Genomic DNA, 20,470 nt, shown 5'->3' with positions numbered 1-20,470 from the left:
ATTGTGGAGATTGTGGAGATTCTTTGAATTTTTTCTTTTGTTCTCCAACTTACGTTTAAATCACAATCCGACGTAATTCTAACAGGAAGTCTATTAACTAATTATGTGCATAATCAGTCAGATATTTTTTTTTTCCCGTTCAATTTAAGGTGCATAAATAATTAAATTGGAATTAAGCTGCCTCACCTGTTCCTGACAAATCCACCAACAAATGAAGGATGACTGTTGAAGAGAAAATGAGCAAATAAATTGATTTTTATCTCAAGAATAACATTTGAAACAATGAAAAAGTTTATCAGATTTCGAGTTAGACGGTATTAATGCATTTTATTTGCTACATACCCTTTAACATCTACCCATGACTTTTACTACCTTCCCTAGGGAGCAGACGGAGAAATCTTAAAAAATGCCGCATCTCTGCAATTTACCAACCGGCTGAACAAAACTTGTTACATGTGTAAAATTTTTTTAAGAATACGGTAGACCTTCGCGAATGTCCATCGGAAAATTCTTTAAACAGGCTATTCAGAGTGCAGCTAGGTCATAAAACAATGAAAACGATGTAAAATGCACTATCCAGATAAAATAGTGTTTCGTTTTAGCTCACAACAATTCAAAACGGACGACGGCTGTTTCTTTAACCAAATGAATCGGGTATCAATTCTGACCGCTTGAATAAAAACTTCCGCACAATTTGAATCTTGATGGTTGGTTTCCAAACTCTGTGAGGATTTTTCCATATTCTTGGGTGTTACTAAATTATGGATCAGCAGACCGTGGAACCTGCGGAACCCACATATTTTGTTTTTTGTTGTTTTTTGTTGTTGTTTTTTTTTTTGCTAAAAGAAGAGCATTGAGATAAGTATAAGTTTGCTTTCGGGTACAAAGAAGAAAAATTTAAAAGAAATATATATGTATTAATTGTCCATGACGTCCAACTTGGCGAGCAGTTAGCAGTCATCTACTCTGAGTGTTAATAACTGAACAATAATTCGAAAGCTGTAATGGTCTGGGTACCGCGATATTTGAATAACGCCTCATCCGAAGGCTCTCAGTGAACCTAAAATTTTGGAATTCGTTCTAAATGACCCTGGAATGAGGAACACGAGGTGTAAAGTAACATTATCGCCCGTGATCCCTGTAGAATTTCGGGGTGAACCATTAAACATGACTGGAAAGAGGGCTTTATTAAAAAGCCAATCTTATAATTTTTAATTTAAGCATAAATCAAAATAGAATCTCCGAGTGGCTGTAAGGAATTCCATAACTGAATTTTAATACGTAAATATTGTTTAATTTTTAGAGTTGTTTTAATTATTTTTTTCTGTGAGTGCACTTCACTTTAACCCCTCAGCGCATTCTTAAAATCAGCCATCGAAATTCATGAATAGTAATGGTGTTTTAACTTATTACGAGTAAGGAAAAAGTACACCAACCCAATCAATTTTTTCCCAAACCCCGGATCGAAAGTTAAAGTATGTATCTGTCTAACCTAATTCTAATTTAAGTGGAGCCTGTTGGGTAAGTAAGTTCGATCGCTTGTCTAAGCTCGTCAAACGTTTAGCAGCTATCTGACGCATAAAAAGAGGAGACGCGTTTCCCTTTTCACATCTTTCTCATCTGTTCCTTTTATCCTAAATATAGCTGCAAACAACATGACCACCGCATGAATGTCTGTCTTGTGCTATTTGATCTTTGATTTCTTTGTACTATACTCTCACAGTGCTTCTCTTCACCCAGGTGTACAAATGGGTACCAGAAAATATGGGGGTAAGCTAGTGAAACCGGAGTTAAGCGCCGGGCCCATAGGCCACTTGGCCTGTATAAAGGCTTACTTACCAAGCGCACAACTTATAAAATTCAATTGTACCCATCGCACAATTCATCAAGCACACGAAACTATTATAGGTTGCTGTCAGTAAGCTGTCTTTACACTTACACGGATGTTTCATTCTGGCTATTTCTTTTTCAATCATTTGGCATTGGGCGGAAAGTGAAAAAAATTGAGAAATTAATAACAACGATAATAATGATAATACAAAGATCCCAAAGTTTTACTATAATGGTTAAAAAATAGTTTAGAAAGGAGATTTGTAGAGTTTGGTATGTTTCGTTATTAGAGCTCCGAAGGTTTAAAATGAAAATGAATATTTCACAAATTGGAAAGTTAGTTTCGACGGTTTCGTAGCTAAAGCAGAAAAAAAAGGGATAACTAGCGTCATACTTACCCAGCATACAACATATTAAAAAGGTTTTTAAAAATTTTCGGGATTTAGTTCCATTTATCATCCACTTCATAATGCCTAAGATATGTAAAGGTTGCTGTTAAGAGCTGTAGTTACACTAAAATTTGATTCATCTCACCTGAGAGTTTTGGATTTGCGGCATCCTCTTAAAACGCTTTGGTACTAGTTTGAGTTTAATGCAAATCATGGTCTGTGTTCGCATATTCATGGCTATAGTCTCCATTTTTACTTATCTGTCATAGACGGACCAATAGACAAAAGGCAACTTGCACCAGATGTGGACCATTGTTTTTCTTAATACAATCGAAAAACCTCACGGCATTAAACCACTTTTTGTAGTTGAAGTTTTGTAAAGAAGCAGCTCAAAAATAATTGATGTTCAGAACTGTTATGTCTTTATGAGCTTTGCTAATGAAAATGATTATTATTCATTCATCTCGCCGATGACATGCTTAGCGTTTCAGTTGGTGGGTCTAATTACTTCGTATGCCTTCAACTTTGATGGACTAATTCGCTCATGTGTTAATTAGCGAGTATTATTACTTTCATAGCGCGGCAAACGCCGACATTTTACTCTCTTAGAATGTCTCTGCGCTCATGGAATAATCGATAATTTATTCTGGAAAATTCCCTAGTCCTAGCTGCGATCTATTTAGTCAATCGAAGCTTAAAGCGTTTTGACCTATCGCATTTGAGCGGTGTAGAGAGAAATGTGCTTGTATATTCTAGAATAATTTTTTTTTTTACTCTTCCGTCTTAATCGTATGCTTCGTCATTCATGTTTGTTTGTAAATGGGTGTGACATAACCTAGACTGTTGTAAATTGTTAGGAACATCTATGTAATCGACTCCTTCTCTGGCTTGTTGAAATTTTTCTTCAATGCTATGTCTCCGCTGTAGTGATATTTGGAAACCAGGCCAGTGGAAATATTCGGCATTTCTATCGCCAAGCTTTTTCCTTTCAATTGTATACTCTGTTCTTTAATCGTTGTTTAATGATGTGTGCCGAATAGTTTATAATCTCTTGGTTTGTTATTTCCGCTTAACATTGCCCCAATTTAATTCCAAATTATTCGATGTATTTTCGATTCAAAACGATACTCCTTATCTTAGAATGCGAAAAAAAAAAATGAAACTGATCCACAAAAGATCCAGTCGTAAGGAGTTTTTTTTCTGTTCCTTTTAAATTGGTTGTTTATTTATTCAAACATTTACGTATTCATCTACTTATTCATTACACATCAACTTTGAATGTCAGCGCTAGCTGGTAAGACTATTAGTATTGCTTGTTACGGTACAATTTAACAGACAGAAAGAGCATCATTTATTAACAAACGTAACTACTTTATTAAACAACTTGTAATATTTTTATCAATGACCGACTGTAAAAGGAAGTAGAATAATTATCCTTAAATAAACTGATTGAAGCCCACCATAAACTATTTCTTAGCTCACCACTGACACAATCTCACAGTTGTCTCCAAAGTGCCTCAAAATTAACAATTTTCCACAGTACCTCTCTCTCGGTATAGCCTTCTGAAAAGTCAGTCACTCCCGACAACAACATTACTGTTGCACAACTGAGTCCTTATTTACAAAGTATTCTTGGAAATTCCGGACACTTACAACACAACCATACTGATAGACAAAGTGTTGTGTCATAACTAAGTAACCTAGTAAAATGCTTCAGAAAGTTCCTTGGTATGCATTTCAGCATGACTAGGCATTCTCTAAATTTTTAGAAACTTATACTTTAAGTTATTATCCATATAGCTCATTGTTAAAAGTAATAACAGCGTTTGGTGAGAAGTTTGTAAACTCAATAAGTGAAACGTCGAATATGAAATAATCATGCGGTAAGCGCAGAAAGTTGGCGCGTAAGAATCAAAAGATAAATACGTTCAATTAAAGGTGCGTGCTAGAGTGCTTCTTAAAGAAAGACAATTCGTGATATCTTGACATGAATTCCCGCCTCATCTGTAGTAGACTGTGGTCTTATTCGAAGGAAAGTCATCAAGATACTGAGCTATTAGAAATTTAAATTTATGGATTGATTTACTTCGATGAATCTTGCCTACAAATATATGATCGCTTAGAAAATAAGCTTATAATCATAAAGAAGATAGGTTACAATTACACTGAACTGGTTGAGTGCTTAAACATTAATAAAAAGAAAGACCTCTTTTTAGCTGCAGATCGCAAGTCAGACCGATCGTAGCCTACTTATTGCTGTTAACTTAGTGATTGTACAAAGTAATTGACTGTCATTTCCGGTTGGCTGGATCCAATTATTTAAGTTACGTGCGATTTCAATTCAAACTTGTTGAGTTGTTCTGTATAGAAGATGGAAAAACGACATTCATCTTTCCTTTGAATCCCTCTCTGATCTGCAGATAGACAAGCAACATGAAATATGGTTCTTAGCACTAGTACTCGGATATTTATCGAAACAATAAAACTTGATGATATGGAGTTGATAATCAGTTTAATGTTTTACTTACCTGACTGTTTCGCATGCAGTGTAGAGCGAAAATCAGGAAACCCTGCAGCATAAAAATGATTTCAAGATCATTTATTTTTATAGTATACAAACAAATCAGTCAAATACCTATTAAGATTTCCAAGAAAGAAAGAAAATTGCATATCTTATAATGGAAAAAGAAGTCTGTCTTATCTTGCATACTTAACTGCATTTTTGTTTTCAAATTAAAATTAAAAAAAAATGTGATCACTGCAATGGTGTCCCACTTGGTTAGAAAGTAAAATAAAGATAGAGATTGAATAATTTTGAGTATTACCATCGAATGCTGACCTGAGCAGAGTTAAGTACGGTGAAGATGTGAGCGAAAGCTTTATGTACAGGCGAAAGGAGACCGAATACCCATGTGACACCCAGCAGGGGAATCGTTACCACGCATGCTTTGATGCTAATTCTAGGAGTGAAAAAGAGAAAATTCCTTTATTTTCCTTTGACAATGAATTTTCATTTTTAGATATCGTATGGCCTTACTGATTAAGGAATGAGGAAGTTAGGCAAATATAGCCTCACAGGAGGACATGGTAGCTTCTTCCACTCTTTTGTTTTAGGTTTAGGTTGTGAATATTACTGTATTTGCTGAGAATGATTCTCTTCCCCTATCGGCTGCAACAAATTGCTCATCTCCTTTATGACTCGTACGAGTATCAAGATATTGAGCTGAAAAATACAATAAAAATAAATTGATTATTAGGATATGGTTGTCGAATAGCCAAAGTAGAAAGGATCCTTGCTAAAGACGTTATTAGTTTGGTAACTAGCTTGGGATGAAGGGTCATTTACAGGGAATAGAACTCCCAGTTGTGGGACCTAGATTACGAGCTTCGATTCCCTGACTTCGAGCAAAAGAAATCGCGAACTAAAGTGTCTGAACTAAATGAACTATGAAAAGTGAATCCTCATGTTAAATCACATAAATTTAATATCTCCTAAACTTCCTGCTCCTTTCATCTTGTTCAATGTTTTTAAGAGTTACTTTTGCGCAAAAAACATATCTTGGTATATCAGTGTGAAACAGTGAGAAAACTTCAACAAGGAAAGGGAAGAATCTTTTTCCTCATACTATGTAGTTAAAGTTGGAGAATGTATGAAGCTATCTATTTCCCGTGTAGACTTTGTACCAACAGGCTTTACTCGCTATTAAAGGCCATCACTTAGTCAAATTTGACCAGCATCCCTGTAAACAGCAGCTGCGTCCAAATTTTTTTGTGAGTAAATAGGAAAAGGAAAATAGTAAATGATGTGTGAGGTCATATCATACATATTTAATTCCTTTTTTAAAGATCAGAGAAAAAAACCTTTAGCAGCAAGTAGTCCAGGTATACCAATCACAATTACCAGCACTAATCATAAACTCACAACTTCAATGAAAGCCACAAAAGCGACGAATATCCAGATCAGGTTGTCAGACGAGGAAAGCCAGCAACTAAACTCGAAGAGGTGAGAGACACGAAAGAAACACAAATTGTCACCAAATGAAATGATACCTGTCTCAAAATATATGAAAAAACAAAACAAAGAGTTAAATGCAACGAATTAAAAGGAGAAGAGCAAGAAGAAATCGTCGACGTTTTTTCTTACTATTTATCACTCGTATAGCTTCGTAACCCTTCTTTTCCAGCAGCGATGCCAAGTGACATGGCCACCATGATCACTGGAAGACCTACCCATAAAGAAAGGAAGGAAATCAAAACATTTTACTGCATGACAACACCAGATTTTGCGATCCGAAAGCATGGTTACGGTTACCAGTGCTTTAAAATAATAAACTCACCCCATGAGGTGACGTGATACATGTACATCTTGGTGTTAATGTTGTAAACCTTCACAACGAAGAAGTAGAGATAAATTCCCTCAATCAGCATCCAACAGAAAGCGGCCATCAAGAAATACTGCATCAGAGCTGCTATTGTAACGCAGACAGCCTGTGGAAAGAAAGAGTTTTCGTATAATTCCCGTGGTGCTCCTTTCGACAAGATATATACGTTGCAAAGAGTAAACTCATTCTATGGATAGAAGGAGAGGCCACTGACTTTGTTTTCTGTGGCGTTCATTCCGGCGAGGAAGATGATCTGTCCAACTCCAAGAGAAGTAGAAACACTCAGACGAATTTGAGAGAGAGGTTGACGAACATCTCTGGTGAATTAATAGCAAAAACAAGGAGAATGAATGAGACAAAAGCAACAACAATACTGAACAATAACAAAGTGAAGACAACAAGAACAGCAAAGGAAAAAAAAGTCAGCAAATTGCTGCAGAAAGGACAAAAAAGGAAAACATTCATAAACCGTGAAACCATAAGCTGTTCAGAAACTCTTGATGAGGCGTGAAATGAAGTTTAAATTTGTGAAGTATTCGACATGCATGTTCTCATTTGCATAGAGACTTGTATTGAGATCTCTTTTCTCATAGTTGAGGAGAGTTAAGAATCGACCTAATTAATATTCAGGTACACTACTTACGTGAGGCAAGAATAAAGTATTAATGTTAAAAGTATCCCGACGATGGAAAGGCTCAGTCCCACGTAAATGATAGTTTCCAGAATTTTTTTCGTACTCCTCGGTGAGCTGTTACAAAAAAAAGAGAAAAAGAAAATGAAAGGACAACATTAAGTTACTTAATTGAGCCCATAAAATTATTGGGTAAGACAAAAATTATTTGATTGCCTTTGTGCTGCCGTCGTAGTCCATTAAGACGCCAAAATGCGTCAAATGATTGCAACTGCAAACTGTTTCTTCTGAGTTGCTTTTGATGTAATTACATGGCATCCTTCCTCTGAAAAGCTGTCACACATGAAAAAAAGTAAGTTAACGAGGCGCACAAAATTATTTCTTGTCTGGGGAAGAGGTAATGTTTTATAATTTTTCGCGCTTTTTCCTCCATTGAAGTCTTTCAATCAGACTTCTCCTCCTCTCTTTCACGAAAGTGTTAACTTGCACAAAAGTATCTGACTAAGAGAGTATATTCATTCTCCTCCGTAGTTAATTTAATTGAGAAGGAATATATACTTTACAATGGTGTTTTGTAGTTTTTTTTACCTTTCGCTTAAGCCACTCCAAAACATACAGCGCTTTTCTGCTGTCAAGACCTGAAAATAGATTTTATCGTGTGAGAATAAATCAAAACAACGCATAGCAACTAATTTTCATGTTACCTTCAGGTTTTTGAACTTAAGGATGACATTTTCTTGCAATTTCTCTGGTTTGGGGTCCACAGCTACGGCTATTATCCTGGAGTTGAGATACCTATGAAGGAAATTGTATCTGAAAATGGACCAGAACCAAGGAAGCAATGTTACATACTTTTGGTAGATTTAAGCAAGGTGGAATGGTCAGCGACAAGCAGGGAGCCTTTGTATGTTCAGTTTAGTTGAACTTAGATCTTATGTGTTATCGTGTGATGTGTTTTGGGGGTAAACGAAGTGGAGTAATATGAAAATAACGTCACCTTTGATTGTCTGTTTCACTCGTGATGGCTTGATCTGTCAGAAGTAGTTCATGCAGATTCTTGTACACAAATGCAACTACCAATGATCCTTAAAAACCCCAAAGAATCAAATTAAAAAAACCCACAAAATTGAGATTTTCATCAGGCTCTGAGGTATGTGAAATTGGAAGGAAGGCGAATGATTAAAGAAAATAGACTGTGTACACATTTTTATGAGGCTTTATTTCAATACAGAAATTTCGATTGGAGAGACCAAGGTAATGAAAAGTTGTAAAGTTAACGCGCTGGTTAATACGAACCACTGTCCTCAAAATTTGATGAAGCGATATCGATTCTCGCTTGCCATTGTTGTTCCTCAAAGTGGAAGCCACTCGCACTCTGGCGATAGACTTTTTGAATGACCAAAACTGTCGAAAAAAAAAACAGTCAATGACAAATGAAAGCACTTACGGTGAAATTTACAATATCACATATACACAAACTTACGTTTTGCGGTGTACCCAAGATATGTCATAATCTTATTGAATGGAAGTGTATTTTTTGTATCTTATTTGCCCTTCAACGACTATTCGACAATTTCAACCATTTTAAACCTTTTTTCAATGTAAAACTGATTAAAAGTGAGTAGTGCTGCACTGACCCCAATTGTGAAAACTCACTTCATTCCTCAAACCGTTTGGTCGGAGAACTATAAAGTTTATTAGGGAGTTTTTAGGAGTACAGTTAAAAATCTTGCATTTACAACTATATGCATCGCAGTCGATAGGCAAATTTTGAGCTCAGTGTATAGTATGAAGTATGCGGAAAGTATTTGTAAGATTTGACAATTTCAGTTAGTAAAGTGTTACTCACCAGTCTATTATTTAAGAAAAGTTTCAATAAACAGAGCGAGAAGAAGGGTTTCACAATTTGAAAGATTCTGATTTTCTATTGTTGATTGTTCAAGAATACCTTGAATTTCGTTCTTCACCGCAAAAAATCAAAGTATTAAACAAATTGAAAGAACAGATGAATCGATGACATTCAACGATAACATTTCATGTAGGTTGGGCTTATAACAACCCATTCGGTCAGTCAGCAAGTCAGTACAAAACAGAGGAACAGACTTTGAAACTAAACAGGTTTAGAGGTCGAAATCTCACCCATCGTTGGGGAAACGATCCTTTCTGAAGATCCCATTCCACTCAGGTGTCGTTTGCTATAATTAACAGCAAATTTCTCCACGGCCTCTGCCACCTTAAAGATGGATTTTTTCAGAGTTTTAACCTCTTCTATATCGGCCTTGTTTTTTGTGACGTTCTTGATTTTGAAGGTGAAATCTTCAAATACAGTTACAGCCTCCTACAATCACATAAAATATTTCCAGGTTATTAACCAGCCAGTCTCAAATGTACAATAAATATTAAGAACGCGAAAAAAGTCTAGCAGGAGGCCCCAAATGGTGTCCAGGGTATTCATTGGCTAAAGAACTCTTTTAGGAGCCTGGATTGTATTTTAAGCCTCATCATTTTCTCTCATATGGCTTAATGGTGGTTTCTACTTAAAGGTCAGATATTTACTTTTTATGGTTTAAAAACATATATCAAGGTTAAAACGCCTTTAAGTTATGAAAATTACATACTTGTATGGAAGCCCTTTTGGTAATATTTATTCCGCCAAATCTTGAAACATACTCATTTGCCTGAAATAAAAATTAATGTCTGTCACATTTGTAAACGGAGAAGATCCTGAAAATGAACATGCATAAAAACGCTAAATGACTATTTAGGAAACATACCAGCAGCTGAACTGGCGATTGTGACGGCGACGGCGAAGGCGAAGGCGACGGCGAAGGCGACGGCGAAGGCGAAGGCGACGGCGAAGGCGAAGGCGAAGGCGACGACGACGACGACGACGACGACGACGACGGCGACGGCGACGGCGACGGCGACGGCGACGGCGATGGCGAGGTTGTAAGTGATGAATCTTTTAAGGAAGTGTTAATCAAGACTACCTCATACTAGAAAAAATGCCTTAGTAATACATTGTAAGAGCAAGAATGCCGACTTTAAGCGGCGTAAGGAAATGGCCGCTATGAACGTTAAAAATTCCTAAATGCACTCGATTTTTGATTGGTTAAGCAGAACACTCTTATTGTTTTCTTTGCACTATTTCGGTCTTTCGCACACGACTTGAAAGATCAATGTTCAGATACGGCTACACGATGTTTTTCGAAAACTTGATGCAAAAATATTAGTAAATGAAATAATAGTGAAAAAAAAACATTCCTTAATCAGTGGTTAAACATATAATATGAGTACACATTTGCCCACTTTTTGTCATAACAGCTCGCTTCCATGGGGATTGGAAAATACCCCGTAAATCGCAAAATTTGCGCGTGTATTTATGGTCAAACCACCGAATATGACGTATTCATTTCTTATTTCGTCTCGAACTGTTTCCGATTTACTGCCCTTTTTTAAATTTTTTTAGCTTAACCGAGATTGTCTTTGTGGAAAATATTTGATTCAGCGTTTTTATTTGAATAATTTGATGGATTTGTTAATTAATTAAGGCAAAACGAGAGAAAATGATCAGGAAGCTCCTTGTCCAGGCTTTGAAATATGTCAGTTGTGAGAGGATTCACATAAAAGCAAGCATCTATCTGATCTTCTGTTGTAATGACCACTAGAAACTTCTTTGCTTGAATTTAAGTTTACAGGTTAAAAAACTACTGTGCATGTTTTCAGTCAAGCAAACAGAAACGCACAACGCAAAGTGAAACTCGAATTGTTTACTCATTATAACAACCTTAGTGAAAAGTAAATGAAAACGTGACTCTAGCTTTCTACCGTATTTAGTTTTCGTGTTACAACGGTTTTTTTAAGCCGTAACGCTCTAAGAAATTTGATATGTGAGGGAAGGGTCGCACTTGGGACAAGTTTTCCAAATTATGTTTACTTTACGGTTGAAACCTATCGTCGAAGAAAATTTCCAAGCGCGGCTCTAATTTTTGCAATTAAAAAAAAGATTAATTTGAAATCGTAGAAAACATCAAAAGCATCTTAGTGCTTGGGTGGGGCAGGCAGATTTGAAAAGAGTCAAATTAAACAAAAGAAATCACAGCGGTGACTGTCAACGCTTGTAAGTGAACCTTGGAGAAAAAAAGAGAACTTTCTAAATTTTTGCGCTTAAGATATGGATGGTCGTCAGTTATATTATGGAAAATCTCATCCACAGGACGCGTATCTTTTCTTCCGAGCTGTGAACATGAGCTCTAGTTTCGAGTCTACTTCAGTTCTCATTGTGTGAAAACACTGGCAATTTCCTCCCACTGGTGCGACTCTACTCCTTTCGGTTGCGATTACGTACTTCCGTGGTATTTTATCTCAGAAAAGTAGAACAGTTTTCCCAGGTGCGATTCAAGGCAAACGTTTGAAAATAAATAAAGAAATCAATGATGGTTACATAAATACATCACAGGACAATTAGATTTTTGGATTAACCACAGCAAAGCCGTATGCCTTAGGGTGATAGTCATGTTTTGCTTAATTAAACGATTGTTGTAGAACCACCAACTTGTACACGAAACGCATCGTTTAATCTTTCAATTCACATATTGCCTACCGATTACTAAACATGAAAAGTATCATGCTCTTTTGTAGAGAGCTTCGATCGCCAGTTAGATTGATTAGGCACTCACCAATTTTTTTTTCTCTGCAAGTTCGCGTGCACTTTATCTTGTTGCATTCTGTATAACACTCATAATCTTCATAATAGCAGGTCTTTTTGCTAAAAAAATGCTGTTCGCCAATTGTAAGGTTAAATTTTGTAGCCTTGCACGTCTTAAAAATGATATTCCCTTTGTGTTCCGTTTTAATGCATTGATATACCAATGGGCTATACGTCTGACTACAATACTGTTCGCAGGGCTTGGAATTGCGATTTTGCCCATTCTTGCAGAAGGTTACGGAACAATTAAGATTGCATTTGCCATCAGTGAAATTGCAATTCTGCATCCATCTCTTCTTGCCATATCTAATGTGCAAGATATTTCAACGTAGTCTCGATAATTGATCTGGGAAGAGTTTTCCCAATAGCTGAAAAAGATGCAAGACAATATTTCAATAGATTGGTCCTGGTTTTCAATTATTTTAACGAAGCTCGATAGTAAACGTCAGGAAAGTCGCTGTGGATCGAAACATTTGGGTCATCTTGCGTATCGAACGCGTTCGTCGCGCGACCGAGTCCAGACCTCTCTCTTTTTTCGTTCTGCCGCTACTATTGCGTTGTCAACTATCGCACTCCGGCTGTTTCACGAGATAGACGTCTAGACAGGCTTACGTTTTAAAAAAATATAATGATGGTAGGAATTGGTCCATGCTGAGCAGCAATACCATGATATTCAACAATAACTCAAGCATTTGTTTACACCTTTGTCCATCAATTAACCAAAATAAATTTCCTTCACGTTTGGGAAACAAAAGAAAAACCGGGTTGCTCGCACGCATTTAACACTTACACCTATAAATAAGCTCGTTATCTCGTCTTAAAGTATAATTTCAAACCTTATTCATCTTAGTAACCCTCATTAACCTTGGTGGCGGTTCTAAAGTTTAAGCTGCAGCTTTGTTCCATGTTATTCAACGACTTATCAATGTAACAGAATCACAACCTCCCCCTTTTTGGGCCAAATTTTATTTTAGCTCACACTTACATACAAAAAGTAATCACAGCCCTACCTGCTCTCACGGATTGCATCATCAAAGTCTGGATAGCTGAAGTACGAATGTAAAAAATAAATTTAGTTTCTTACTTTCACGGAAATATACTTTTCATATCATCAGAGTCACCTATTTGTATCGCAATTGCCGAAGTTGGAGGAGGCGCACGTCTACAGAGTATATCTTTGACGCATTCAATTTCTTGATTAAAATGACTGAAGTTGTTTGTTATTCGTGGTTATCTAAGGAAATTCACATTGAGAAAATCACGACAATAAACTGATGACAATTTCTAGTCGTGTTTCTCTCCACTTCTTGAGCGCTTTAGCCACTTCCTAACTGCTTTACTACAGAACAGCGCACATTCAAGGCTTCCCTACTTGTTTTGTAATAAAGAGTCCGTTAAATTCCCCACGCGTTACTTTCAATTTTCAAAACAGACATAGACTTGATAGGGAACAACAGTGCCGTCAACTTGCTCTATACTCTCATAAAGCACGCTAAAATAAGCCAATCACAATCCTTGTTAGAATGGTTCGAATAATCTGACTGGTTGAACTAGTTTAAAGCCGTTGAAAATGTTAAGCCATCAAAGTTCACAATTTGTAATAATTCACAAACTGGAATACCTCGGGAGGTTTGACACTCCTAAGGTTTTTCAGTCCTCAGGCACAGTCTGAAGTTGAAATATTTGGTGAAATCCGGCCGAATTATGACTCACTAAAACACCAAAATTTTTACATATGACAATTAGAAAACGAACTGCTTAAGGTATCTGTTTTATTAATGAACGACAGCCGAATTCACAGGAACATGAAGATTGCTCGGGACAGAGCCGTAAAACTCGGCTGCTGTGACTTCCACTCAACGCAACCAAAAGGATATCAAAGCAAGCTCTTATTCACTCCCTCGAAGGGCGGCTAATGTTATTTCTGAGGCTTGCTTCACTGCAATGACCGGAGAACGCCATGATGAGCAAGCTGCAATGAACCTAAGAATGGTCGTGGTCGCTCTGATACCGTCATAATTTATGATGAATTTTGACAGTTATGCCACTGACTATTTTTGTTATGTCAGTTATGTTTTGTAGAAAAGGTTGTGGTTATTCATCGCGGTGAATAACAATATAAGCTTAGGTTTTCGTTTGTCTCACGATGTAGTCACGTGTGATGTAAATCGCGACGTTTCGACTGCATACTGCTAGTCTTCTTTAGGCGATGAGGTCGACTGGTCATGCGTGATCTTATAAAGCATGATGTTCTGCTGTGATTAGTTGTTTTTCAACAGCTCTGATTGGTGCATTTCGATCCTTGCTGATAAGTGATTTGTTCCCTTGGCGGTCCGCTGTCGCACGGCTCTCCTGTTGTTGTGTTTTTTGATCATGGGCATCCACGCTTCTGGAATTTCTATTCCACTATCCCTGTTGATGTTGTTAGGGTGAAGTCTTATGTGCGCGTAGTAATAAGGGCCACAATCAATAAACCTTACTTCGTTCCAGAGTGGCTTGTGTCCGCTGTTGTGGGCATGCTCTGAAACGGCGGAGGTCTCGCTTCGGGCGAGTCGAATGTCTCGATCGATCGCAGGGTCAAAGAGACAATTCACATACGACTTCACCCTAACAACATCAACAGGGATAGTGGAATAGAAATTCCAGAAGCGTGGATGCCCACGATCAAAAAATCAACCAAAGAAGGCACGCGTTATTTCCGAACTTTAATAGAGATTTGCCTTGTTAGCCGCGATGCGGTAGTGGTTCTATTTTTTGTGTACAAATTGACAATTTTTAATTCCTAATCTACTCCATGTGACAGAAAGGGACACTTCAATGATAACCCAATTTTAATTCATTGCATCCGGTGTCAAACATCACTGTAGCGCCTATCTATTATAAGAGCCCCAGAATGTTAGGCCAAAATTTGACTGTTTGTGTAGGTGTGTGTCATTGGATACGAATGAATATCAATTTGCTTTTAATAGTTATAATTATATAATTTTTAACATATCTTAAATGCTTGTTACTTTCTCGTCCGTTTTTTTCTTAACTGTCATATTCATATGTTAATTTTTGTAAGTAAGAAGGACTAAAAAAAAAAAAAAAAACCCGGTGAGGTCGAACCCTTGTTCCTTTTTGTCACCAATTTTTTGTTGGAACTCAAAAAAACTTTTCATTAAATATGAATGATTGTACGTAGCTTTAACTAATCAGCTTCTACTGATCATCGTTTTATCGATCTAAATAGATGTAAATGATGTTTCAGCGTTAAAAAAGAATGGAAGTAGTCCACCAAGTTATTAATTTGCCTCAAAGTCAGAATAAAAACATGAGTCAGATGTTTTAGGCAGGTAGATGAAAAAACACATGTACCACTCCAATTATATCCAAACTCCGAGTTAAACTGTTGTTAAATTTTGCATCTGTTTAAACTTATTCGAATTCTGGTTGAACCAAGTTATAACGTTCGCTCGCCAGAAGAAAAAGTTACAAAAAAATTATTGAAAGCGGACGATTTCATAAGCCGTTTAGCGCGAAAGACAGGATAACAGCAAAAATATTTTGTCGCGTGATCCTAATTGATGCTGTTTGACACACTGCCATGACGCCTAAATTAAAAATTACAATGACTGCCGCACGAATGTGCCATTCTGGCTTACTTTTTTCCAATTATTTTGCATCGAACAGAAAGTAGATAAACACCCGGCCCCGGTTGATCAAAGGATGAATAAATTTATCCACTGGATAAGCTTATCCGGTATATAACAAGACTATCCATTGGATAGTTATCCAGCGGATAAAAAGTTGTTGCATAAAGCACGGATAGCGAAGCGTTCAGGCAGTTTCCATGGTGATAACTGCGAAAATGTTGCAAGAACTGCATACCACTTTATGGTAGAACTGCTAACAGAAAGTTATGAATTAAAGGGTTCATACATTTTGTACAAATTATATGCAGCAACGGTATATTGTATTGCTTCTCGTCCAAAACGATACCTGGATCTCAATTCAGAGTCAGTGTAAGACTCTAAGGGATCGAGCTGGCAGTGGAAAATTCTTCTCTTTCTACGACTTTGATTGTCGGGCAAGTTACACCGGAGAAGATGTAACTGTCGAGCGGCCATTTTATTATTTTTTTTTCCGGTGGATAAATATATGTTATTTGCCGGCTAGGAGGTCCGTATGGTGAAAAACTGTGACCGAGGTCTTGAAAATACTGCCCGAGGCCGTAGGCCGAGGGCAGCATTTTCAAGACCGAGGTCACAGTTTTTCACCATACGGACCGACCCTTAGCCGGTAAATAACATATTTATTGTTTTTAAACTTGACGAAATTCTTTCCGAAAGAACCCGAATGATTTCTGGACGTAAATACGGCAAGATCTTCCATAAACTGAACAATTTTTGAGTGGGTAAATGGTAGTTAAAATAGAGGTGATGCAAATTTAAGAGAGATTCCTCAGCGAAACATTTTCATTTCCGTAATGATAAAGGTGATTTAAAAGGCTTCCAAACAAACTTTGAAACATTATTTTTACAAGTATCTGTCACAATCTGACACCTGTCAATTAGAGAGCGCGCAAGAAAAAAAAAAGCGTAGGAACATTTGAAAACAAACAGAACTAGTTTGGCAAGGACTGTTACGACAATGTTTTCTTCAAAATCAGTTAATGATCTAACGGAAAGTATTATTCACTCTCATCGACCATTTATTCATGTACGAAGATTTACCTCTGTTCATTAAGTAAACGGCGAGGAAAGTAATTGTGAGTAAATTCAATTTTTTTATTTTGAAGTTGTGAGAGTTTGCTCGTTTGCTTGCTGTAATAGCGTGTTTAACTCTGATCTTTCCTTCACAAAAACTAAATTCGAACGGCACATTCCAACGAGACACAAGGGAATATAATGCGGCCTTTTCTCAAAAAATTCCTTCAATTTCTGTTGTGCAATTTAAGGTACAAATGTCCAAATTGAACGGAATTGGAAAGACTCACCAGGAGCGTATATTTGTTGTAGAACTTAAATTAAAACTTCGCTCGCTCTTTCACTATGAACAAATTGCTCGAGAAAATTCAGATATTAAATGAATGAAAGTTCCATCGTTCAGTTTAACTGTAACTAAATACCTCACGTTTCAACTTTCTGGGTACTTTTTGTGAACGATTAAAATTAATTGCAGACGGTTTTTAGGCCGCTTGTCAACCAACGTAATGACACTATTGTTTATACAAATTCATTCTGAAACCAATATTTTTCTGTCAACCAAAGTGATTTGATAGAGAGAAAAGAGAGGATTCATAAGTTATTTATCGGCTTGAGGTAGTGACCGACGTGTTTGCTTAGAAATACTGCCCAGCCGGAAAACGAGGTATATTTATGAAAAATGACAACGAAAGTTGGGATGTACTCGGCGACTCACGAAAGCGTTACCGTGGCCCGTGGGCAGAGATAGGAAAATACTGACCGGGTAAAGAACCAATCAGATTGCAAGATTCGTTACCGTGCCCTCTAAAAAAACAATGAAAATATTCTATCTCTGTCCACGGGCCACGGTAACGCTGTCGTGAGTCGTCGAGTACATCCCAACTTTCGTTGTCATTTTTTCATAAATATACCTCGTTTTCCAGCTGGGCAGTATTTTTAAGCAAACACGTCGGTCACTACCTCAAGCCGATAAATAACTTATGAATCCTCCCTTTTCTCTCTATCAAATCACTTTGGTTGACAGAATAATATTGGTTTCAGAATGAATTTGTATAAACAATAGTGTCATTACGTTGGTTGACAAGCGGCCTAAAAACCGTCTGCAATTAATTTTAATCGTTCACAAAAAGTACCCAGAAAGTTGAAACGTGAGGTATTTGGTTACTGTTAAACTGAACGATGGAACTTTCATTCATTTAATATCTGAATTTTCTCGAGCAATTTGTTTATAGTAAAAAAAAGCGAGCGAAGTTTTAATTTAAGTTCTACAACAAATATACGCTCCTGGTGAGTCTTTCCAATTCCGTTCAATTTGGACATTTGTACCTTAAATTGCACAACAGAAATTGAAGGAATTGAGAAAAGGCTGCATTAAATTCCCTTGTGTCTCGTTGGAGTGTGCCGTTCGAATTTAGTTTTTGTGAAGGAAAGATCAGAGTTAAACACGCCATTACAGCAAACAAACGAGCAAACTCTCACAACTTCAAAATAAAAAATTGAATTTACTCACAATTACTTTCCTCGCCGTTTACTCAATGAACAGAGGTAAATCTTGGTACATGAATGAATGGTCGATGAGAGTAAATAATACTTTCCGTTAGATCATTAACTGATTTTTAAGAAAACATTGTCGTGACAGTCCTTGCCAAACTAGTTCTGTTGGTTTTCAAATGTTCCTACGATTTTTTTTTCTTGCGCGCTCTCTAATTGACAGGTGTCAGATTGTGACAGATACTTGTAAAAATAATGTTTCAAAGTTTGTTTGGAAGCCTTTTAAATCACCTTTATCGATACGGAAATGAAAATGTTTCGCTGAGGCATCTCTCTTAAATTTGCATCACCTCTATTTTAACTACCATTTACTCACTCAAAAATTGTTCAGTTTATGGAAGATCTTGCCGTATTTACGGCCATAAGTCATTCGGGTTCTTTCGGAAAGAATTTCGTCAAGTTTAAAAACAATAAATATGTTATTTACCGGCTAAGGGTCGGTCCGTATGGTGAAAAACTGTGACCTCGGTCTCAGTTTTTCACCATACGGACCTCCCAGCAGGCAAATAACATATATATACTACCTGCCTAACCATGTATAAATTTATCCGTTGGATAGCGAGTGGATAGCTTTATCCATACTTTGAACAACCGATATGACGCCATGGGTAAAATTTATCCGCTGGATAGCGATTTATCCAGCGGATAAGAAGTTATCCATCCTTTGAACAACCGGGGCCTGAAAACTAATGCTAAAAATCCATTTATTTTGGAGATAATCTGGAAGCCTATAACATATATCTGTAGAACTTGGAACCTTCTGTATTAGAATACCTAATAAACACAACATGAAATAAATTTTTAACAGATTTGCCCGCGTGTCGCGGGAAGTTCATAAGTCGAATATTTTGCAAATGATAGTCAAGCGCTTGGCTTTCGTTGCTTATGATAAACTAACAGAAAAATTAAAGGTAATACTTACCAAACGCACAACTTATAAAAAGGGTTTTTGCCATTTTGCAGGATTCAGTTTCACTCTTCATCAAGCCCCAGAAATGTATAAGTTGTCACGAGCAGCTGTCGGCAGACAAAAGTTACTGTATTTGGGAGCGGTAAATGAAAGGAAATTTCTTTAGTAGGAGTTAGCATAAATGCAAATGATAACACTCGGTCGACAGCTCATAACATGAGTCATCATTTTTTTTTCACTTTTTTCAATAAATTGACCAATAAACTGAAAGAAACTTGCACCAGGTGTAAAGCATTGGTTTTCTTTCTAAGATCGAGAATTTAACGGGACAAAAACACTTTTATTATTTTCAAAGTTTACGAAAATGCTGTATTACTCACCGGTGGCTGATGTGTGTGTCCCATCTGTTCGTACAAATAAACGAAAATTACTTCTTAGTTTTCAACTCGCAGATGAAATACTGCCGTGTTAGTCGATGGGTCTAACCTCGTGTGTCATTAATTTTTCGCACACGTGGAAAACCCCGAGTCAAAGGATGCCTTCTTAAAGCGTGAGTTAAATATAATTTTAATAGGGTTGATCGTCAATTGGACAGAAAACCAACGGCGCCTCACGACTTATAGTCAAGCTCTCAGTTTGCAAAACAAATCCATCCCCCCACCCTTCCCCCCCCTTATACGGTAAAAGCGTCATGAAGACCATCGCTTCTGAGTCCATCTCTTTGGATGCTAACCTTTTCCATTCAGGTCTAAGTTCCAGTCTACGCCCAGTCATTGCCATGTGTGTCCTCTGAGGAGGAAAATCCCTTTTTCAAGTGCCTCTTCATCCCCATCTATAGTGCTCTCCCATAATATAATGACAAGATGATTCTCAAATAGTTCTTAGTCTCATCCGCAATTCATTGAGTTAGTCGCCACTTGAAGCGTTTATACCGATCACATTTGACTGGTGTAGAGGAATAATTCCGTGCATTTCAGAATCATTTCCTTTGTTTACTCTCTTCTGAAGAAGTAGCCTTATATGCTAATTTATAAACAGGTATGACCTAATAATAGAATGTTGTCGATTGTTTTGTCGTGTTTACATTAGCTAAGCTTATGCAAGGCGTTCGTGCTTATCACGTTGCGGCATAAAAACTGAGCTGGAAAAAGACTGCTCAAATATCTCTTAATCTCTTTGCAGTGCTCGAGGCCCATGAAGGAAAAAGTAAAGCTTGAAGGATAAATTTTTGCAATTTGTGTTTCTAGCAAAGATAATACTTTAGTTGTAACATACGCTGTGATTGCGTCAATTCCTATGATGCACACTTCTCTATACCCCTTTGAAGGTAGGGGAAGAAATGTACGTATAATATCTTTATCCGATTTTATTTTTTTTAGTC

The 20,470-nt window shown here is 37.0% G+C and overlaps 2 protein-coding genes across 5 annotated transcripts; both read right to left on the bottom strand.

Annotated features, from left to right (window-relative positions):
• Nucleotides 1-3,411: 3,411 nt before the first annotated feature.
• Nucleotides 3,412-5,733, bottom strand: LOC149051576 (adhesion G protein-coupled receptor D1-like). Its single transcript, XM_089199819.1, has 4 exons — nt 5,696-5,733; nt 5,059-5,179; nt 4,748-4,789; nt 3,412-4,633 (listed from the first exon to the last, which is right to left on the bottom strand). Exons 1-4 carry the CDS (start codon nt 5,731-5,733, stop codon nt 4,556-4,558), a joined length of 279 nt encoding a protein of 92 aa, XP_089055945.1. The 3' UTR covers nt 3,412-4,555.
• On the bottom strand, nt 5,354-20,010 carry LOC149051575 (diuretic hormone receptor-like). 4 transcript variants are annotated; one of them, XR_016180773.1, is made up of 5 exons: nt 19,470-20,010; nt 19,102-19,216; nt 6,557-6,707; nt 6,142-6,445; nt 5,354-5,442 (listed from the first exon to the last, which is right to left on the bottom strand). XR_016180773.1 is itself a non-coding variant. In XM_089186376.1 (3 exons), exons 1-3 carry the CDS (start codon nt 6,834-6,836, stop codon nt 6,363-6,365), a joined length of 255 nt encoding a protein of 84 aa, XP_089042502.1. In that variant the 5' UTR covers nt 6,837-6,912; the 3' UTR covers nt 5,686-6,362. The 4 variants fall into 4 exon arrangements, 1 of the variants encoding a protein (XP_089042502.1); XR_016180772.1 differs by having other exon boundaries at nt 19,102-20,010; XR_016180768.1 differs by lacking the exons at nt 19,102-19,216; nt 19,470-20,010 and adding an exon at nt 6,816-6,912.
• Nucleotides 20,011-20,470: the final 460 nt, after the last annotated feature.

The sequence above is a fragment of the Pocillopora damicornis genome, chromosome 1 (genome assembly GCF_964200805.1).
Source record: "Pocillopora damicornis chromosome 1, jaPocDami1.2, whole genome shotgun sequence".
In the NCBI taxonomy this organism is placed as follows: domain Eukaryota; kingdom Metazoa; phylum Cnidaria; class Anthozoa; order Scleractinia; family Pocilloporidae; genus Pocillopora; species Pocillopora damicornis.
Note: the sequence above shows the minus strand (reverse complement) of the source record. Positions and strands in the feature narration are given on the sequence as shown.